Here is a 23,682-nt window from a genome sequence, read left to right on the forward strand (position 1 = left end):
CTCGAGTGCCCAGAGAGGCGCCTTTAAATAAAATGTATTATTATTATTATTATTATTATTATATATATATATATACTGTATATTATCAGTTTAAAAGATCGTGCAGGTGGCGTCTTCGCCTGATGACTGCATCGTCTTCTCGTGTGTTGAGACAAAGCGTAGCACTTACCTTCGCCCTCTTCTCAGGTGTTTTTACGTGTCTGCTTCTCCTGCAGAGAACAACATCCACGTCCATGACCTCCTGACCTTCCAGCAGATCACCGTGCTGTCCAAAGCCAAAGGAGCCACGCTCTTCGCCTGTGACCTGCAGGTCAGTCACGGTTCCCATGTGGTAGCAGTCCACCATCGTCGTATATCGTGTCGTATTTATGCATTTGTATTGCTTCAGAGTCTAAATCTTTCACTTTTACGGTGTGTGAAATACTGCAATCATACAGCTACAAGTTAGTTGACTGGCTGTGAGGAAAGGCAGATGAGTCAGTGTCTTAATGGGGAGCTGTTTAATGAACAGGGAGCTTTGAGTGTGTCATGTTTTTGTATACCCAGACCAATTTACTGCAACTTCTGTGCAGTTTAATTTATATTACTGCTGACTGTTTACTTGAGCTCAACTTTTAAATGTGTGTTTTTTTTGTTTTCTACATTGCATGAAACCTTTTTTTGATTTGCAATTAATATTTAGTGCGATAGGGAAAAAAACTTAAAGGATTAAGATTGGTAATCCTTCATATTGCATATTTTTGGTAAATGCTTTAGTAACGCTTGAACTAACAAAAGCGATTAAAGGGCAGGAGACATAAGAGTAGTTACAATTCTATATGCAGATTTGACTTTTCCTTCAGCCGAAGCAACAGATCTCACATGCTGCTGCCTCACACCAGCACATAAACCAATAACCAATTATACTTTTTTAAATTAAAAAGTGTTTGCTAACATATCCTTGACAAGAATAAAAATGCATATGATGTTCATTGTTATGGATTACAAAGCTCCAGCATGTGTCGAGTCTAAAGGCGGGAAAATTAGACACCTATGCAACAGTATGTTTCTAAATGTTAAGCGGTAATGTAAGATACACACAATCTGCAGTAAATGGACTAAAACATAAATAAAACCAAGCTTAAATGGGCTACATGGACTAATAAATGAACGACACATGTACCAAAAGAAAAGATATTATAGAATATAACCTGAAGGGAGAATTTAAGAAGATTTGATGTTGTTTTATAACCTTTCTGGAGACAACAAGGTTTTCCTTTTACTATTCACCTAAATATCGGGAAGTGTCATGTGTGTCACACATGGTTGTTTTATTTCCTTCCCCTCGTCTTGTTTTTTTAATTCACTACTGTTTTCATTTGTTCCTTTTTCTTAGAATCGGTACATATTTTGTAGAAATTAGTGGTCGGACCTAAAGGGATGTGTTGTGGTAGTGAGGGATGGCTGGTGAAGAGAGGAAGGGAGCGGTGGGCTCATCAGGCATCTGTGTGATTATAATATTGCACATTGTTGCATTATTCAATCAGCCCTAGGACTGTTATGTTACAAAATCAATAAAGACAATATTTAAAACTGGTATGATTTTCCTACATTTGGTTTCCACACTTCTCTGTTATATTCAGATTTTGAGTCATGAATTGTATATTTTGTCTCCTTTGTCCTCAGCTAACCAGCACAGGAGAGGAAAGGTTGAGAATGTGTGTCGCAGTGAAAAAGAAACTCCAGCTGTATTACTGGAAGGATAGAGAGTTTCACGAGCTGCAGGTAAATTATATATTTGAGGTGTGAGTCACTGCAGTGTTTTCCCTATCCTTTGACACATGTAGACAATGTTTTCTTTTTGTCTGTCAGGGGGACTTTGGTGCTCCAGATATTCCAAAGTCCATGGCTTGGTGTGAAAACTCCATATGTGTTGGTTTCAAACGAGACTATTACCTCATTCGGGTATGTGCAAAAGCAAAGGATTTTTACACTCAGCCCTTTCTTATCTGTAGCTCCCTACAGCTTAAAGTGACACTCCTCTCATAACCTCCTGTCGTCATCTTTTGAATATGAAATGCACACGCCATGTAGTCTTTCAGGAAGGCTGTAAAAGGTTTGCAGTGTGTTCAGCTATAGTCAGGTTGTATTCATGGCAGTAAAATGGATCCCAATGGTGACAGTCGTTCAGTGACGTCCCATAGAAAACCACCCAAACCACTCATGAAGCCTAATTCACTTCTCCTGTCTGTCTGTACGCTCAGTTTATTCTAAACATCGCCAGCTTGAATCTTTTTCTCTGTGACAGAAACTATGAAAACTGTAAACCTCTAGTCAGTGCCTTTCAAGTGTACAGTGCTTCTGTGTTTCATAGATGGCTTTTGGAAGGAGTATCACTTTAAAATGATCTTTTTATACCACTTCTGCAAAGTTTAGAAGCAGCCTGTTATATAATCAGCTACTGTCTGCTTGTTGTCCTTTAGTTTGTGTTTATTTTGGGCTTCTTCTTTAGTTATTTTTATTATCAGCTAATGTTTGGTAGTGTTATTGCCAGTCTAACTTTTCTTTACTGCTGTTTTACTGTTTGTCCAAAGCACTTTGTACTTGACCTTACAGATTAAGTTTGTAAGATGTTAGTAACAGGTTCTGTATCTTATGACTCACTCGTGGTATCTCTCCCGTCAACCAGATGGATGGTCGTGGCTCCATCAAGGAGCTCTTCCCCACTGGGAAACAGTTGGAGCCTCTGGTTGCCCCACTGGCTGATGGAAAGGTTGCTGTTGGTCAGGATGACCTCACCGTAGTGCTAAATGAAGAGGGCGTTTGCACCCAGAAGTGTGCCCTGAACTGGACCGACATCCCTATAGCAATGGGTGAGAAAGAGGCACAACAACTATGAAGACCTTTTCATGTTCAGTAATTGTGTGATTTTACACTTCGATGTGTTTTATGTGTTTTCTGCATTCAGTTTGTTGACTTTAGTTGCTCATGCTGTTCTATTTCTGCTTATATGCAAAAAGAGCCTCTACACCCCCAGTCCAAGTAGCTTTTTCTACCCTGTTATGACTGTCGATGTCTTTGCTAGAGTTAACTTGTATTCGATATCAATAGGAACTGACAGCAAAGTCAAAAGGTCACATTGCTAAATTACATGAGTTGCTGAATTACCCAGAGATCCCCTCCTGGCTCTCTATGTGAGTTAGTCTTCCAGAAAGCAGGAGGAGAGAAGGTGTTTTGCCAAAATGTGTCACCCCTGGCAGTCGATATCACTCAGGGGGAAAAACAAAATCAGCCTAATTATTTTGTTGTGCTTCCTTGTGACTCATTTCAAAAAGTAAAACCTTAAAAAATCTGCAGTATTAAACAGCACGTTGCCCTCTTAGTCACAATTTAATTAACTGTTTTTAATTAACTGTTATTATTATTCATTAGAGTTCATGGTATCTCAAAAGTAAACATCTATTGATTTTGCCAAAGACATTGTGTGCTATAAGTTATCAGACTACTTAATATTTAACAGTTTTCCCATAATAATAATAATACCTTTCTCCACTGGCAAGAGAAAAAACCACAGAGGACAAAATGAGGAAGTAGCACAAGGAGAAACAGGTTTTCAGCATTTTGGCACGTCGGGATGGAAGACAAGCTGCTGTGAAGATCACACTTTCAGTGAATGCTGTAAGCGTTACCTTTTTCTAGGTCACAGGCAGGTGTTTGTTTCACACCCAAATTAGAAATCATAGTCAGCTTCAAATATATCACAATTCAAACTTTGTGTGGGCACGTTTAGGTGGATCAAAGGAGCAAACATAAGTGCATCTTCTTCCCCTTTCCATCATTTGATAGAGGTTTCAGTTTGTTAATAGTTCATATGATCTTGAATTATATGCAGCTTATACTGCATTTGTATAAAGTGTTCAGTATGCTGCTGTTTGATTTCACTGACTGGTTAAGAAATGTTGTCTATGTGGACTATGCCTGTGCGTAAGCAGTACAATTTATTCTCTTCTTGTCACACTGATTGAACAAGTTTGTTCACATAGCAGTACTTGGAAACTAAACCACCCGATGAAGCGTAAATGCTGCCAATTATTTTGTCAGTTGTTGTCATGGAGCTGCTGTCTGTCTTTTCTTTTCTCTTCCTCAAGCTTTCCATCCCCTGTGCAAAGTCCTTCTTTCCACTCTGTCTGAGCTGGGCTGCCGTTTTCCACATGTCAGAAGAGGAAACATAATTTTAGATCAGCTTTTTTATCCTGTGACTAAGACACCACAGGTCTGGGTTACAAATGAGCTTTGTGACAGAAGTGATGCAGATGAGCCGTCACATTGTTTTAAAGGTCTCACTTTCCGTGCTCATTGGAATGCTGAAAGGAACAATGTGAAGGGGAAATGAAGCCTCCAAGCAGTGGTTTCATACAGTTTGCAATTTCCTTGTTTTGATACAGTCAACATTGCGGCTTTGGCGCGCATCAGCAGAGGATGAGTGCTGGTCTGTTCAAAATACATCTGACTGTCCATCCTAAGTGTTCATGGCTGGAGCGGAGGGCCTGTGGGCGTAGTCTGTCCCAAATCCAGTCCAACCTCAGCTCAGGCCTGTCTAGATAGCTGTCTCCGGCTGGATTTCCTGCCCCATTAGCCTCAAGGTCTTCACTCCATAATCACAGCTGAGGCACCTGTTCTCAAGATTTTAGGTTGGGTGGACATCAAAACTCTCAAACATCGTTAGAGCTGAAACTGTTTAGTAACTGATTACTGGATCGATGGAAAATGTATCATTCAACAACATTTATCAAGCAAATACATATGCCATCCACTCACTGCTTCATGCTTCTCCAATGTGTGGATTTGCTGTTTCTCTCTGTTTTTATATAATTGTGGATGAGATACTATTGATTGGACAAACAAGGAATGTTTTTTAATCCATTAATAAAGAAAACACAGAGTAGATTAGGTTAGATTAAGGTAAAAGTTTGTGCAAATAGTTGCTTGTAGGATAAATTGTAGGACCGCCCTGGTTGCCAAATATTTACTGCACATGCCACGTAACCGCGACGTCCCTGATTTGTTTCCAACTGAGGGCCTTTGTTGCATGTCACACCCGTCTCTTGACCTTTGTTTCCCGTCTGCCTTTTTTGCTTTCAACTGTCGAACAAAAGAAAAAAATATATATTGTTGGCAAAACCAGAATAAAAATCAGTCAAGTTACCTGTTCTCCCTTAAAAAGGTGAACCCCTTTGTTTAGACTGTGTTGTATTATTCATTTTGTCAGACCCATGTAGCAACTTCAACAACAACTACTGTATGTAAGTCCACAGATAGTTGATGACTGGCAGAAGATATGTAATATTTTTAAGGTTTAGGTTTTGGTTGACGTGGACATAAGTTTTACGCTCTTGCCTCTTTTCAAATGTTCTCAGAGCACCAGCCTCCGTACATCATCGCTGTTCTCCCTCGGTACGTGGAGATCCGGACCTTTGAGCCAAGGCTGCTGGTGCAGAGTGTGGAGCTGCAGAGGCCTCGCTTCATTACTTCAGCAGGGTGAGTAGTCCTCCAGTGAAGTTTTGTCGTCTCATTAGTCATTGGTAATCTCTTTACAATGTTTATCCTCACAAAGTGATTTATGCACTGCAGTTAGAATACCTAATTTTCACTGAAATATAGCATGATTTAGTCTTTTCTTTTATGTACAAGTCTGACCTTTTACATCATGCTGGTTGCATTGTTGCACATTTTTCCATTTTCATTCATCAAATGGTGAAAAGAATCATAATGAATTAAAAAATGAATGAGTTGTCTTGTATAATAACACTTATCATGTTGTGTGAAACATTTCTTGTTTTATTTTAAGTTTATTTTGTGTTATGATGGGAAAGGTTTCTTGTAATAAAAACATGAGGTGATATGCTGTTATAAAAAGAAAATTCTCAATAATTTGGTATAATTACAAGAAAATATGTCTGACAACACGAAAAATATCTTGTTAAAATGAGAAAACATTCATGTTGTAATGAGAAAATAAGCATGGTGGCAGTATGGTGCAGTACTGCAGTGTTTGAAGTCAATAAAAAACCCTGCAGTGGCTATTGCAAAACGCCCAGCTTAAAGTTATAGATTTGATAATGAATGTTGGCTTTTCTTTGTGTACCACTCTGGTTTGTATGCACCACAGCCTTAGAAGAACATTATGCGTGATTTGCCGCTTGGCCTCATCACTGGTTTCTGTTCCTCCTGATAATGATACTGATGATGTCAGTTCCTCCTTTCAAAGCGAACACTTTAGTTCCAAACTGTTCTCGCTAATCTTGTTTTCTCCTCTTATCTTTCACAGGCCAAATATTGTGTATGTTGCCAGCAACCACTTTGTGTGGCGTCTGGTGCCCGTATCAATAGCCAGCCAAATCCGGCAGCTTCTTCAGGACAAGCAGTTTGAGCTGGCTCTTCAGCTGGCGGTGAGCAGCAGACCCCCTCACTATTAAACCTCGTTATTAAATTCCTCACGATTAAATGAGCGCTTCAACTCAGAGGATTGAACTTTAAAATCACTTATCTTGATTAGAAGCTGTACGTTGAAACAGTAAAGTGCTCCCAGCTTTGTAGCAATCTAGCTTTCCAAGGGCATTTCCAAGAATAAAGGCCATTCATGTGCTTTTTTAACACTCTTGGAAGAAAGCATTCTCATAAAAAAACCGTAGCGTGATGAATTTTTTTTTTCCTGCTAGAAGATGAAGGATGATTCAGACGGTGATAAGAAGCAGCAGATACATCACATCCAGAATCTCTATGCCTTCAATCTGTTCTGCCAGAAGAGATTCGATGACTCCATGCAGGTGTTTGCCAAACTCGGCACAGGTGAGGTTTTCCTCCCTCCCAGCGAACACCTGATTTCTGCCTGCTCAGGCCAAGTTCTTAAGACAGAGTCAGACTTCTATGAAATTGTATGTGTTCCAATATTTATTTGTTTAAACCTGTAACACGTGGCTGTTTAAACATAGGGCTCAATAAGTGTCCATAGTGTGGACATCTTAAAGTAAATATAGTGGACTGTACTTTGAGGAGATGATGTGTCCCAGTGTGATAAACGCCCCTAATGGTCCCTATTTCTGTATCGCAGCCTAAATAATGTGAATCTTGTCATTATTTTTATCACATTTATTCTTCCCCTACTTTTTTTCTCTTTTCCTGAACTCATTAGACATCTGTTGCTTATTGTGTATATATTTTTATTCACATATGACTTTCACATGTAATGATGAAGGAATTACTTCCATACTGATGACAGACTTTTTCTTTCTCTAATGAGCTATTGATTTCATTTCTTTTTACAGTATACGTAATGTTTTGTGTTTGTATTAGAAACGCTGTACTCAAATCAGTTTTCCCTTTAATCAAACGGCTGATAAACAAACTGAAGTATCCTACGTGGAATAAAGTACGAATAAAGTAAATTCCCCTCCTGTGCTCTGCAGATCCCACTCATGTGATTGGGCTGTACCCCGACCTGCTCCCGTCAGACTACCGCAAACAGCTGCACTATCCCAACCCTCTGCCTACTCTGTCCGGGGCAGAGCTGGAGAAGGCTCATCTCGCTCTCATCGATTACCTCACCCAGGTGTGTGTGTGTGTGTGTGTATGATGTCCTCACCACTTTGTAGAGGATTTAGGCTTTGAATGAGGCTTTACTTAGAGGAAAACTAACAAAAACCCAACGCATATTAAGCATATTAGGATGAGGGTCAAGATAATTGGTGTAAATCTTCTTTTTTGTTTCCTCCTCACAGAAACGCAGCCACCTTGTGAAGCAGCTGAATGACTCTGACCCTTCTACGACGTCTCCACTCATGGAGGGGACGCCTACTATTAAAAGCCGCAAAAAACTCCTGCAGATCATTGACACCACCCTGCTGAAATGTTACCTGCACGTAAGGCTACCTAGACTATCTTTCTTTTGTTTCTGCATTAACAAAAATGGAGCAATTTCAGCCCAAACTGACAGTTTTGAACAATAATTATTACTTGCTATTGATAATTCAGTGTCTTGCAGAATATACAGCATATACTCTGTACATTATGTTCATTTTTAGTCAAACAAAACAACCAAAACAGACTTATTTTTTTGTTAGTCTGTTTCTTTCTCTTTGGCACTCATGACTCGTCATACTTTTTGATTAACAATCAACTGGCAGTTGTTAGTGAACCCAATCCAAACTTTTACATTTCAATATAAAAGCTATGTCTGCTCTTATGAACTTGGCAGTCATTACCGTCCACTCACAGCAAAGTGGTACGATATCAAAAGAAAGTCATTCCAAACATTGGCAGGAACACTAGGCACTTAACTTTGCCTCACACGTAGCCAAATGGGTTTTCTGTTAGGCGGCTCATTGGTAGATTTACTTTGAAGCAACAAAACCTGACTCACACTTAAAAGTACTGAGTATGGCTGCCATCTAGGTGTAGTAGCTGCAGTAATGTGGGTCTGGTGTTCATTTAGGGAAGTGGATGCCTGGGCAACAAAGCAAAACTTTCGATTTACCAGGCAATCTGTTTGTCAACCCTCATCTACGGTATAAAAAAGCAACTTCTGCTGGATTGAGATCACAGATATAAGCAGCCAGAGAAAGTTTCTCCTCAGGACGGTTGGGCTTTGTGTGAAGAGCAAAACACTCAGTTGGACTGAGAGTCTTTCTGCCTCTCCTCCGCGTTTAGACGAGTCAGTTCATGTGGCATGGGTATCCAGGAAAAAGTGCCACCAGGTGCTTTCCTTTGGAGGTATAATAAGCACCATTAATCAGAGGAACTCCGATTGCAGACCTACATCACCGTGGAGGGATAAACTTGGAGTGACTGGAGATACTCTAAGACAAGAGTGCCAAGCATCTGCACCAGATTATTTAAATGAACATCCTGGGAAGCAGAGAGGATGAACTAATCAGTGTAAATCACCTGCCCTGTAGTCTTTCAGTGAAACACAACCTGACCTTTAAGAGGGGTGAATGGATTCAAGTTTGGAAATGTGTGGTGTTCACATTAGGTAATCTGCTCTCATTCTCCCCCCTATTAAGACCAACGTGGCACTGGTGTCCCCCCTCCTTCGCCTGGAAAACAACCACTGCCACATCGAGGAGAGCGAGTACGTCCTGAAGAAGGCCCATAAGTACAGCGAGCTCATTATTCTGTATGAGAAGAAGGGCCTGCACCAGAAAGGTAAGGGTCTGCTTGTTGGTCAACCACCTGTGCTGCAAAACTCATCATCATATCACAGGGTTTTATGGAGCATCTGTTCAGCATCTGAACAATCTTCAAGTCTTAACTGCAGGAAAGTTCTGCATAATCATGTGAATCAGAGCTTAATTATCACACGTAGATGCAGGGCTAATAGAAAACTGATAGATGGCTCCTGAAGAGAGGAACGCCTGCACACTGACTTCAAATCACAAATGAAAACAGGCAAAGTTTCGATCCTAGTTGGACCTTCATCAGCTCAAACAACTTACACATTTTTCTTTATAATAATAATAATATAATAAATATTGTCTGTGAACTCCTACAGTACTCTTTTGAGTTAATGTTTGTTTTATTTCGTTCATATTCATATGGGTGTGGTCATTTTTAAACATTTTGACTTGATGAAGATCTGACTTCTGGGAATCTAAACGCTGTCCATATAAATAAATTTGTGGGTTTGAGTCATTGTGCAGTTATGCATTACTCTTTTCATTTTTGAATAGCCATTGATTCACAGCAAACAAGTTAAACCTTGTAGACTTTGTATCCAGTTCTGTGAGCTAAGATCTGAAAACTGTCTGTTAAAAATCTGCTTTTTTTATCACACAAACAAAATAAATGACCTGGTGTCAAGAGGACAATTTATGTAAAAAGCAGTTCTTACTTTTTACACAACTTTGTCTCAGAAACATGCTGTTAATGCCAAGTCTGTATTTGTATATTTGTACTGAACTGTGCTTCTATTGTTTTATTTTACTTGTGAAGCGTATTAATTAATTTGAAATGGTGGGATTTATACACCTCCTTCAGCTGTTGATGGCTCCCCTGGAAATCTGGCAAGATATTTTGAGATCAATTGCAAGTTCAAATGGGCTTTTTTAATGGCCACTTTAAGCTGAATACACAAGTAGAAGGTAGAACATATATTAAAAAGCACATGACCGTGAGAAACAAGAACATTAAACAGAAACGGATAAACCAAAAGTCTAAGTTAATATAAATATAGCTTCACCTCAACCAGCTGTATTAAATGCTGCAACACTCTCAATGAGGCCTTTTACTTTTGATGTTTGTAGTACATTTTGCTGCTAATAGGTTTTTGTTTTTGTGCTTAAGTAAGTAAAATGTTGAAAGTAGGACTTAGAGCTGTATTTTATTCAACTTTTCAAAAGAAAATAATAATATGGAGAATCACTTTCTAATTAAATTTCTGATGTGTTTGGAGTATGCAGTTAATCATCAGGCAGCAGACAATAGATGAGTCAATCAACTGGATAATGACTGATATCAGAGTTCAGTTTTATTTTTCAAAGTGCGGTTTATCTGTCAGCATGACAACCGAACACAAAACAATAAAACACAATGAAACATCTGCTTCCAATTTCACATTCAAATTGTTGTTGAATTTGAGAGTTTAGTATTTAAATGATGGATCACTTGATGCCAGACCTACATCGGCCTTTGTCAGCGCTCTCCTCATTACCTCCCAATCCAAATACAAGTGCCATTGTAAGCATGAATTGTTCCATTATGTTTGAATTCAATAGGTACCGTTTATGTGCTTGTAACAAATCTGCATTCTGGGCACGGGGGTGGATCATCTCTGTCGGGCTACACAGTTTATCTCAGAGGAGGTTTCCTGCATGTGGTCGACTCGTCATCCTCGTAGATCAGAGCTGTCTTAATGTCATTTGGTTTCTGGCGGTGTTCTGCAGCAGATTCTGGGCCCGCTCTCGCTGTGAGCGCGGCTGGTTTTAATCGGCCTTCTGCAATTTGTGCTCGTGATGTCATGCTGCTCAAGTCTGCCTCTCTCTTTATCTCTGCCAATTCAAACCAGCTGCTCCCGTCCACCAATTAACGCCGCTTGTGCTTCGTCCAATTTCTGTTGACAGAGGAATTATGCAATGCAGTGCACACCAGAGTAGATGACATCTTGCTACTTTCCATCACTCAAGACTAATCTCACATTTGCTCCCCTTTTACTTGCCCCTCCCCTCACTTTTCCTCACCCTGTTTGCCCTCTCGCAGCTCTGCAGGTGCTGCTGGACCAGTCCACCAAGGCCAACTCTCCACTGAAGGGCCACGAGCGAACAGTGCAGTACCTCCAAAGGCTGGGTAAGGATCAACGGCCAACTCAAGTCTGTTTCAGCTTAGCGTCAAAGTTGTCGTCTCCGTTAGATATGTTATATTTGTTAGGGCGATTTTGGGAAAGCCTCTGAGGAATCTTTCAACCTGATTAATTGTGGATGTTGGATGAAATATATAGTCTGCGTTCTGTCACATGTCATGACCTGCAGTCTTTAATATGTCTGGCAGAGATTAAATGAGAGGTTTTTATACCATATGTGTCTGTCTTCACTGTGTAACGCTGAATCGTTTGTAACTGTGCACCAGTGATGCCAAGATTAATGCCAAGATTAATGCGTGTACTCACCGAGAGTTGGCTGTTAGAAGGTGCTCTGTGTTCTTTTGTTAAATATATTGGTTTTGAATCGATTGTGACACTGTGGTGTAATGATTAGATCATTTACATGTCCCTTGTAGCCCATGATGTGCATGATTTAAGGCCTTTTTTAAATACCAGTTTTATATGTAGTGCCAGCGTTTTGTTATAACTTAAAGCACTTTTCTTTAAAAGCACTGCGCTTGGTCACAAAGAGGATATTATTTCTCCAGGTTGAAGGTTTTCTCTTTCTCTGCTGTAGAAAAAACATGTTGAGACTGATGATGTTTTTGTTTATCAGCCTTTCACCTGTTTCCCAGAATGTGGTTTAACTCAGAACAATCCGGTAAATTGAAAACAAGACCTAGTGGCAAGAACTGTAAAAAGCTGTGTGGAGGCTTTCACTGCCTCCCTGGCAGTACTTTAATTTGTTTAATGCTTAGTGGTAGCCCCAAATACTGATAATGGGTAATAAAGCAATAAATATATGAATAACAATGTATACAGCATAGTTTTGCTGTATTCTACCAACTACAAACAAACTACAAAAAATCTTTAATGATCGAATCATTAGTCCATTTTTGGAACACAAATAGGTTTTTATCATCAAACACAACAACACCTTCTAAAAACCTTCAGATGTCTGTTTTTTTGTCCGACTAACACTACAAAACCTGAAGATTTTTTGCCCCAAAAAATACTTTAATATTATATTTTGCCAATAACTGAGTAAATCAATAGATTTATGTTGAAATGAGTTATTGATTTTTAGTTTTCTGAAACTGGTGGCTGATTGTGGGCTTGATCATGTGATATATCTCCAGCTTTACTTGTTTTCCTCTGAGTTTCCTTGGTGCAGGTAAACTTACTGATTTATTGTAATGCTCTACACACAGGAGTGGAGAATCTGGGAATCATCTTTGAGTTTTCTCCCTGGGTGTTGAAGATCTGTCCTGAGGATGGTCTGAAGGTGGGACACCGTTTTTGTTTTTATTTTATAAAGCAGATCAATGTTGCTTTACATTTTTCTATCTATTGCTGTTTGAATATAGGCGGAAGCTCATTCTTATTTTGTACCTTTTTTAACTCCCATTACCTCCAGTTATCACAGTGACAGTCGGTTTCTTTTTAAGGTCTAACTATATTTTATGATTTTATTCATCGTGAAGAAGGTTTAAAAATCTCTCTTCCTGTCCAGATCTTCACCGAGGACCTGACCGAGGTGGAGACTTTGCCCAGAGACAAGGTGCTGAACTTCCTGAAGGAGGGCTTTAAGGAGCTCGCCATCCCATATTTGGAGCACATCATTTACGTGTGGGACGATAAGGGCCCGGAGTTTCACAATGTGCTGATCCAGCTCTACCTGGAGAGGGTTCAAAGCCTCATGAAACAGTACCTCAACTCACTGCCAGAAGGTACGAGCAGACATAAAAGTCAAATTAAGTACAGTTTAAAGTATCAGTGGGTCCTTAAAAACGCATGAAAAGTTTTACTGTAACTTGTTTTTTCTACTTTAATAATTATAAAAATGATGTTTTTAGACATTTTTACAAGAAATAAAGGGCTAATACAGATAGGTAATTAGAGGTACTGACAGATATTTAACATTCGATGATTAATAGCTCAAGCAAAGCCAGAAAAGGAGTTCTTTAGAGGGAAATGTGTAATTGGGCAATGTGACTGTTGGGCTTTAATATTTTCTTTACCCTCCATTATTTGGAAATCAAATTAATGCCAAAGAACATGATTCTAATTTATTGCAGGATTTTCATGTGATTACATCACTGCATGTGGGTTGAGTTTGCCTTTGTTTACTCATCCAGTCATAGTTGTCTCTTTGCAAAACAAGCCTGTGTCGGGACTTATTCTGTAGTTCATCCGTCTTTCTCTGTTTGTGCCTTTTAATGATCATCCAGGGACCGTGTATTGAAATGAACCTCCCAGCCAACGCAGCTACATTTACAGGGATGCTCATTAAAACACACTCTGTCAGAGAAATAAACTAATAAAAGCAACTAATAAAATAAATAAATCTGTCCAAGGGGGAAGGTTATTGCTTCGTTTTATGTTATGAAGCATATTGCAGTACAGAGCCTGGGATATTATGATATTGTTTCTATGAGATTATCGACAATGAAATCGGACCTTGTTCAACATTACAGCATTCTGACTTTGTAAATATTTAAGCCTCTTTAAGCAGCAGTTGTACATTTCAGGTTGACCTCAAATGTGCCTTTTTGAGTTTTCCTTTGGAGCTTTCTTTAAAAAAAAAAAAGAAAACCTGAAAACGTATCTTCCTACATCGATGTTTGCTTGCCAGTCTTTTTATTCGCTGCATTTTTTGGGGCATTGATCAGTGGAATAGTGTGACAGGATGTGAACCACACCGTCCACATGCTTGGATATCGTCTTCGTTGTGGGCGAGGTGCACATTACAAACAAAGAAGGAGAAACACATTAGCGCAACTAGTGGTTTAAAACTCTATCTTTATCTGTCAATCATTTTCTCAGTTACTTTATTAAGAATCAAAGAACAAAAAACAAAGAAATTCAATTTACTATCACAGAAAAGCAGCAAATATTCACTTTTTAGAAGGTGGAAGCAGAATTTTTGGCATTTTTGCTTTAAAAAATGACTAGAAATATTAGTTGATTTATCAAAACTGTTGCAGATTAATCAGATTGATGGACCAGTGTTTGCAGCTCTAGGCTATAATTAAAACCTCTTTGCCTTTTGTAGGAGTTCCTGCTGTTGCTGCGGGGAAGGAGAAAGGTGAGCTGGGCGAGTACAGAAACAAGCTGCTGTCCTTCCTGGATATTTCTACCAGCTACGAACCAGCCAGACTCATCAGTGACTTTCCCTTTGATGGTAAGAACCGCGTTTACACAGTGGACAAACAAGACGTCTCTTCTAACCTTAACAAATACAAAAATGATGTAGGTTTCTAATGAAGCTGATGATCCTTCGTGATGATAATGTCTTAAGCATTTAAATCTTGGGTATGGAAGGAAATAAGCTGTTTTTGGAAATTCAAAGTAAACCACAGATTTTAATATCAAGATAAATGTAACATGCACCTAAGGAAAACAAAGTATTTCCTATATTTCCTATTACCTCATGTACATATGTTCTCCGTTATAGAGGAACGTTTTAGTGAAGTTATATAGCTGAAGGGTGTAACTTGCACCTTTTGACCTTGTTTTCCATCTCCAAGGCCTGTTGGAGGAACGGGCTCTGCTTCTGGGTCGAATGGGTAAACACGAGCAGGCACTTTTCATCTATGTGCACATCCTGAAGGACACTCGCATGGCTGAAGAGTGAGTTTTCCTGCAAACACCACAGAATCCTGAACACCAACCACAAGCCGAATGTTTGCGAACTCCAGCACTAATTAACTTCTGACTGTAAAAGAGTCTGGAACAGTCAATAATTTGTTCTCTGACCTGAAATCATCTGAAATCATTTAATTGCAAGCTTGTTCTGCAAGGCAGCAAACATTGATCAAATTAGAACAATTGGTCAACATGATGGAAATAAGCAGCATGTTTTATCCACTCGTGATTTTCTGTGTGCTCTGCAGATACTGTCACGGCCATTACAACAGTTCAGTGGAAGGGAATAAAGATGTAAGTAGCTTTTAATCTTATTTTATTTTAAAGCTTTTTCATCATGATTTGTTAATTGTTCAGGGGAAAAAAATGCTTCTTCACCTCGTCCTACTCACTTTTGTTGTGTTTGTTGTGTCCACTTGGGTTTTATTCTAGCTCTGTTGTGTTTGTTTTTGTTTTATGACCACTTTTTTCATTTTCTACACTCTGCTGCCTTCAGCTAAGTGCCTTTGTGTCTGCAGAAACTGCTATACAAATATAATGGATTATTTATGGCTCAAGCACCCAATGACAGGCACATTGCCAGTTTTACGAAAAACCTAATCTCACAGAAATGACAGCTGATATTGTCTGTTATGTGTATAAAATGTTGTTCGACAGACTGATGTTAAAGTACTGAAAACTAATGAATAAGCGTTGGATTGTATCAATGAGTCATTACTGTTCCTGTAAAGGTCAGAAAGAAAGAAAGAAGAACGAATATTGGATGCTCGTGTGTGAAGTCTACTGTTAATATTAAACCCAATATTAAAGGCTGATTTTAAACAAATTTTAGGAAACACTTATTCGCTTTTTATGAGAATATTGATACCATTCTCGATCAATACTATTGGCTTAGCTTAGCATAAAGACTGGCAACAGCTAGCCCGTCTCGGTCCGAGCAGCATAGCTAAAGTTCAGTAATAAACACGTTATATCTTGTTTTTTATTTATTTATTATAAACATTTTTACCCTTTGGTGAAGTGTATTTTCCCAAATTGTCAAACTATATCTGCATGTAAACCCAACATGTTTCACCTGCTTCTAACTTCTTCTATATTATTTTTATATGAATGAATGTTTAATTTCCATGTCTGGTCATTTACATGACCTATCCTTCATTATTCAGACACATTAACTAACTAACATTCTGGCATGTTAACCCTCCATCTAACAGCAAAAAACATAAACAATAACTTAACCAAATAGTAAACCACAAATAATATTCCAAAAGATATCCCACAGTAGAAATACAATACAATACAGTTTGAGTTCATTACAGTTTTTCATCATTTTTAATCCATTTTGATTCATTTTTGTCTTGTAACTTGGCAAATATGATCTTATTGTATCTAACTGTCAGTAAATTCAGTAAATCTGTTGTTATTTGCTGTTTATTATTGTCTTACGTGACATTTTGCTGTCTTTTTGTGTCTCAAATTTCTGCACAAGTGATATAAAAAAAAAGATTCTGATTCAGATAAAATGTGTAATAACAGCTGTATTTCTTCCCTTCAGGTTTATCTGTCTCTGCTGCGAATGTACCTGTCACCGCCTGATGTCCATTGCCTGGGGCCCATCACGATGGAGCTGTCAGAGCCTCAGGCCAACCTCCAGGCGGCCCTGCACGTCCTGGAGCTGCACCACAGCAAGCTCAACACCACCAAGGTAAACGACAACAGGCTGAGTCGAGAACAAACCCCAGTTATACTCACAAATAAATAATTCTGTTCTTACAAACAATGTCAAGGAAGTTGTCAGTCACAGGCAAGTACTTGTGATGTGTGCATAAAATTATTGCACTTTAATTCAACTTTCGTATGCGGCAAACTCCCATCTGCTACTTCAAACCGCTCATTAAATCAGAAAGCAAGAATTAGTCTCTAATTCAACCCAGGGCTTTATTATTATAAGCTGACTCTGTGCCATCGCTTAAATTTAGTAATCATTGCTTATTCAAACAAGACGTGGCATTGAAAGTGAAACTGATAAGAGTGGGCTTGTTTAGGCTGGATTAAAATGAGATAGAATAACATGATTAACGATGACACGCGCTCTCACAGAATTAGTCATTTGGCATTTGGTGTGAAATTAAAGCAGCGACTGAACTGAACACAACTCGTTTAAAAAATTTGATTTAGTTTGTTTTTAGAGCGGGATGAGAGGGGTTTTCGCTGTCGGGGGCAATCAAGCTGCTGCCTTTGTGATAGAAAAGATCCAGCGAAACCAAAAAAAGATCTCCACCAGGGTGCTAAACTCCCTCGAGAGGCGTCTGCGTTGTGAATATCTCTTCTGAAATTCCTTTCATATATCTGTTCCTACTTACCTGAACCCAGAACCAAAATAGCAAAGAGTTAATTGAATGAAAGCTAACTAAACTAGCTCACGGCCTATTTTGCCTTTTCAAGCATCCGTGTCGCAATCCACCGACTGCTGTCTAGTAAAGAAGATATCCCTTCAAGAACACTTTAGGTGTTTGGTTTGTTTTTCAATACAATCCAAAAAAATCTTTCCAGAGAGTTCACGTTGAGGCGGAAACACTCAGCAGATTGTATATTCTTTCTCTCCATATCTTATCACAAAGGAGCAGAGGCACGGCCTTTGAAACGCCTCCGCTGTGTCTCAATAAATATTTTAATAAAACAAAACAAGCAAGTTTATCTGTTCTCTCCTCCTTGTAAAATGCACCATAACAGACTGTTGTTGTATCTGTGATTTAAAGTGGATGTGATTGCGTGTGAAAGGCCCCGCTGATCTGTGTTCAGCCACAGACATGTCAAATTAAGAGTCTCTCAAGGAGAACACTGTAGGTTTATGTGAATGTTGAGGTTTAGAGTCTACAGCCAGGAGCTCTCCATCTTGTCTTTTTGTGCCATTCTGTCTCCCTGCGCTCCCTCATTGACTTTAATGGCACCTCTGCTTTCCTTTCCCCTGGCCTCCCTCCCAGCCCCCGCCTCGCCAAGAGAGCACAAGACGAGACCGTGAAAAACTTCCAGCATGAAGCAGTCTTTGTGTGCGTTTCTTAGTCAATTTTGAATCATTTTGAGCTCATTTTTAACGATTTCTTGTTTAGAACTGCAACTAAAGATAATTTTCATCATCAGTCTCGCAATACTTTTCTTTTTAACGATCAGTTTTTCATTTAGTCGATAAATTACCTGAAAATAGTGAAAAACAGCACCCCAGCTCTGTTCCTCAGTTGTTTGTCAGGAGGAAAGTTCGCTGTCAGAGGTGTAATGAGGCCATTTGAACTAATTTAATTTAATTAAGTCGAGCAGGAGGACAACAGGACTACAGGGCCTTGATTGTGTTTCCCTGAGCATTTACACAGACCTGATTTCTAAAGGTAAGAGAAGATGCTGCTGCCAACGTCGGGGATGCCAGTTAACAGTGGTCTAACATGTCGTACAGCAGATTACTGTTCCAACGAGGGAGTCATTTAATTTAATATTATTACGGAGATGATTGAGTTATGTTCCTTTTGAATTAATATAATGAAAGTGGAAATTACTTTATTTGAAGTCTTTATAACTGTTCCCTCAGTTCAGTTCACAACTGTGTTTCACCAAAACACGAAGATTACCACCGCCGCCAGAGAAGATGCTCATTTTGATAAATTATACTCGTGTAAGCGAATGTAATTTGCTTCTGAAAGGGGACGTTTCCTCCATCCAATCCACTAATAATGTCTGGTCAGCAGTGTTTAATGAGCCAACCTTCTTGTTTGTTCCAGGCCATCAATCTGCTCCCAGCAAACACCCAGATCCGAGAGATCCGGGTCTTCCTGGAGAGCGTCCTGGAGGAGAAGGCACAGAGGAAACGCTGCAACCAGGTGCTGAAGAGTCTGCTGCAGGCAGAGTTCCTCAGGGTGAGTCCTGGAGGGTTTGTTTACATGGTGGTTCATGTAAATTAGATTCAAATTTCAGTAGAGAGAACTAAAGCCCTCAGGCTGAAGGACAATTTGTCAGAAGCGTAAGACCATTCAAATGTTACCCATTAGAGAGGAAGTTGAAGATTTGAACAATGTGGATGAATTCAGGAACTTTCTGCTCCAGTGTCTGTTGCTGAAGTATATGTTGTATTGTGTTAAACATGTTGTATTTCATCAATTTCCAGATGATGTAGCTAAGTGGCGGTTCTACCTGCACCCGTGAAACCTTATACCATAATTGATTTTACAGTGAAACATCCTCTAGCACACGTAGGACGCAATATGATGTGAGCACTGACAGGAACGGATGAAAGAGCACCGTTTATATAGTCCCGGGGTTTCGTGCCTCATCTGACCCCTTTTTAAAACAAAGCGCAGTCTATTTACTGCCCCTGGTCACAGGTTGCATGTCTGGTAACGGAGAGCATTTCAGTTGAAGATTGATTTTTCCCTCCAACTGTAATTAAATTGTCTGTTACAGCGTACATATCTGATCAGTGAATCACATGTACTCTGTTCTCCTTCTGAGAAAGACAATCAGAAACTGTTCTCTCTGTACGTACATGGAGAACTTGTTTCTATACAGCCCGCCAAACCCTTTCCAGTGAACTACCACCAACAGCCAGATGGCAGCCTGATACACAACACAAGAGCCACAACAACAACTCGCATTACATTCCTGCTAAAGTCTCCTTCTTATCTAATTTACAAACATGTCTTGTCCTGTAGCTGGTTGAAGCAACCAAACAAACATTTAACGGTGGAAAGATATGTTGGACTTTTACTTTCAGTGGACTGAAGAGGTGAAAGTGTACCGTATAAGAGTCAGGATGGGGGTGAAGCTGGAGTGAAGTCTTTTTATACTTTAGTTTTACTGTCTGTCATGATGTATTTTTGAATGTTTGTGTTGAAGGTGAAGGTGAGATGAAGGGTTGTTGTAATCTAGCCTACAGGTAACACAGAAACGAGATGTTAAAGCTGATTTACGCCTGTCTGGGCTCACCTGGCGCGCTCTGTGTTCTCAGGTGCAGGAGGAGCGAATCTTCCACCAGCAGGTTAAATGTGTGATTACAGAGGAGAAGACCTGCAGGGTGTGCAAAAAGAAAATCGGGAACAGGTAACACTGTCTCCGAAAACTATGAAAAGATGCACACATACTTATATTACATGAATTTATATGTTATATATAACTCTCTTATCCTTTCTGTCCCTCCTATTCTAATTATTATTATTGCACATTAGTCTTTTAGCACATCCTCCCCTCATTTCACTGCGCATATTTTATAATACCATTGTGTGACAAATCTTAAAAAAGTAAACTGATTTTCTGAAGAGTTATTAGGTTATATGACACCATCAATGTATTAACACCATCTTCTGCTTTATATCATTTATGTTCTGTCTTTTATCAGATGCTTATGTGCCTGCAGTTTTATTAACTTGAACACAATTTCACGCTCTGGACCGCAGTTCATTTCATACCCTGTTCATTTTTATTTGACTGTTTTCTCCCTCTCTTTTTTTTTTTAATTAAACGCTTGTTTATCTGCTGTGATGCAGTGAGAAATAATCCTTCCAGCAGTAAAGCATTCTCTATTTGTTTCTCTTTCTCTGTCAGTGCGTTTGCCAGGTATCCCAACGGCGTGGTGGTGCATTACTTCTGCTGCAAAGACCGCAACATGTGTCCCACCGAGCAGTAACGGCGCCACCTGACCATGACTGTTTACTAATAAATAACCCCCCCCCCCATCCCTCTCAATGCTCGGACATCTTTGAACTGGAAATGCATCTGAATGTTGGAAGTGCACGAGTTAATGGCCAGGCTGTGTGAATCGGACGCTTGTATCCAAAGCACCTCGCAGAGCTTCGAGTGCAGACGTTTTTTTAAAACCTGAGTTAACCTTGGGCGCAGTTGTTGTCATGCTCTAACAGCTGAGCGGAACAGGACTGCGACTCTCCTTCTCTCTGTGCATGAAGTAACAGGAGGAATGTCTGGGGTCGCTCAACAGGAGGGGAGAAATAAAGAGAAAGAGGGAGGTAGACTCTGACATTTGAAAAGCATGTGTCACTGTAACGCTAGAAGGGATTCACTGCCCTACACGTCGCCTCGGAAGAAAATGGGCTCTATTGACAGCCGCCCAGAGGAAAAAGAGCTGTAACAACAGAAGTTAGTGCTCGTTCTCACCAGGAGATGATTACAAGCCTTGGTCGGCAGTTTTATTTTTTATTTTCTGTCTCTCTCTTCCTGCCTCTCTCCGTCTCCCATCCCCTCCTGTAACACTGTGTAGGCCTCAATCACTGCTTGATATGCCATACACACTCTGCAGGAGTACTGTTAAATGCCTTTTGTGACTCTGAAGATTGTACTTACAGTTTCTGTTAGCATGGACTGGTACTAAACAAAACAGCATTCGTCTTACAGTGTGTTTTTGTGTTTTATTTAAACATTTGAGGCGGCTTCTGCAGCTAGTATTATTATCACTATTATTAGTGTCTTTACAGTGTGTGAATTATTGCTACCAGACAGCATCCTCTCTTTAAAGGTTCCAGTGTGTAACATTTAGGCAGAAATGGGGGTATGAAATGAATAAGTATGTTTCGATTAGTGTCGGTTCTACAGTAGCCCAGAATAGACAAACCAAACACTGGCTCTACATAGCAACTTTCAGCCACCATAGTACTTAAAAGGGGAGGGTGAAGTGAGAAGGTTGCAACTACATTGCTAGAGGCCACTAAATCTTACTCACTGGACCTTTTTAATGCATTGTTTTAAGTTCTCATCCAATTTTCTTTGTAATCTCCTTTGCAAGACACTCAAAGTTTATGAAGTAGAACTCATTTAAAGTGAGACTGTGTAACTTTCAAACAGCAGTAAAAGTGGCCACAAGTGGCAGTGACAGTATAATCACACAGAGGGGGAAACCCTGATCAGTAGATTAATCTGCTGTTAACTATTTTTGATAATTTATTGATGAATTCACTGATTCAGGCTTCTTAAATGTGAGGATTTATTGCTTTTTCTTTGTCATTTTGGCTTTTGTTCACTATTGTTTTAAACATTTTATAGACGAAATGATTAATTTGAGAAAATAAACAGCAGATTAATTTATATTGAAAATAATTGTTAGTTGCAGCCGTACATCTACTGTAACAAAGAGTCATAAATATATCTAACTAACATTAACAACCATGAGCTACGGGACAAACCAGTCCAAGCAAGGCTGCAGCAGTAAATCTCCTGTGTGGGTTGAATTGAGCATTTTATTGCTTTTGAATTCAACTTTTTATTTGCAAGAGGAAGATTGTGTTGTTTCTTCTTGGAAAAGTTATATAGTCTCACTTTTTTAAGACAGGTCACAGTAGTACGGCACTTTAAAAGTGGATGTCCTGTTTATTTATTGTCAAATCGCACATCCGCGTGATAAGAACTGGAACTAACGCAAAATGACTTGGAACCTACGATCGATGTGTGCATTTTAATAGCAATATTGTTATAAAATGTGTCTGTTCACCACACGCCTGGGGAGATAGTTCAAGAAGCAGGACTCCACAGTTTATTGGAAATAAATAATACAATGAATGTATGTTTGAGTCGGGATGCAGTGTTGTTGTTGCTCAGTGACACTCGGAACAGTTGACTTACACGACTCAAAGTTGTGTTTTTAACCACTAAATCTAAAGGTTTGAATAGTTTGGAGAAATCCTGCAACATTAAGTTAACTTTAACACACGTTGTAGCATCATCTGTATCTCCTCCTCTTCCTCTTCACCTATAAAGATTTGCACACATTCTCTGCTAAGACTGTTTCTGAACTTATAGTGTTTTTTTAAGTGGGAACATTTGTACCACTGTGTGTATACTGTATAAAGATTGAGAGCATTAATGACACATTTCTCGCTGAAGTTATTTGAATCTGAGGGGCGACGCATCTGTTTGTCTGTCTGGCTTTAATCAGTAATAAATAAACATTTCCACTCATGTTTGTTGGTGTGTGTGTCTGTGTGTGTTTGATACCACGCTGTGTGGCAGATGTTCAAACTGGTGCTGTTGGTATTTACTGTGTTAACATCTTATTTTTGCTTACATTTAGATTATATAGGAGTATATAAAAATGTTATCCAAACATACAGAAGCTCATTAATGCCAGGAGGAAAATAAGTGAATAAAGTCAGTTTGAGTCAGTCAGTCAAGTTGAAAGATACAATTTTAAAAATATGAAATACTATTATAAATAAACTATAAATACTTATTAAAATGTTTAATTTGAAGTCAAAATTATGATTTAGTTGGTGAAAATGTATAGTTATTTATAAATATTTACTCGATTTTTTAAATCATGAATTTGACGTACAACATCTTAATGTTGACATAATACACATTTTGATTTAATATTGCCTAACTGTGACTTAGTATACTGATATAGTAAGTCATGATTAGGAAAGTTATGATTGTTTAAGTCAGAATTATGATTATGATATCTACAATTGTGAAATCATATATAATATAAAAGTATAATTTTAAATTTAATCTTTTTCTTATCCTTTAAAATTGTACTCAGTGTCTCATAGTTGTGCTGAGTGTCTCATTGATTACTACAGTGTTTATTCATTATTCCTACTTAATCAATTATTATTTTCCTGGCAGTAATGGACTTCCAAAGTATGAAACATTAGCCAATTAAAAAAAATCAATTGACACTGTCAGAAATAAGATAGACCTACAGGTATCTTTAG

The 23,682-nt window shown here is 38.9% G+C and overlaps 1 protein-coding gene across 2 annotated transcripts; it reads left to right on the forward strand.

The window, feature by feature from the left end:
• Positions 1-215: 215 nt before the first annotated feature.
• Positions 216-22,929, forward strand: vps39 (VPS39 subunit of HOPS complex; the record flags this gene model as incomplete). Of its 2 annotated transcripts, none has more annotated exon segments than XM_035673817.1 (20): positions 216-310; positions 1,666-1,764; positions 1,852-1,944; positions 2,669-2,852; positions 5,397-5,517; positions 6,308-6,428; positions 6,699-6,828; positions 7,446-7,588; positions 7,758-7,898; positions 9,042-9,183; positions 11,233-11,319; positions 12,544-12,617; positions 12,846-13,062; positions 14,388-14,516; positions 14,863-14,965; positions 15,229-15,274; positions 16,536-16,685; positions 18,751-18,885; positions 19,974-20,065; positions 20,567-22,929. In XM_035673817.1, coding segments are annotated over 20 exon segments (2,384 nt in total), but the record flags the coding sequence as incomplete, so codon positions are not given.
• Between the last annotated feature and the right edge of the window lie 753 nt (positions 22,930-23,682).

Source organism: Morone saxatilis, unplaced genomic scaffold (assembly GCF_004916995.1).
Source record: "Morone saxatilis isolate NCDOM2014 unplaced genomic scaffold, NCSU_SB_2.0 Contig3, whole genome shotgun sequence".
Taxonomy (NCBI): domain Eukaryota; kingdom Metazoa; phylum Chordata; class Actinopteri; family Moronidae; genus Morone; species Morone saxatilis.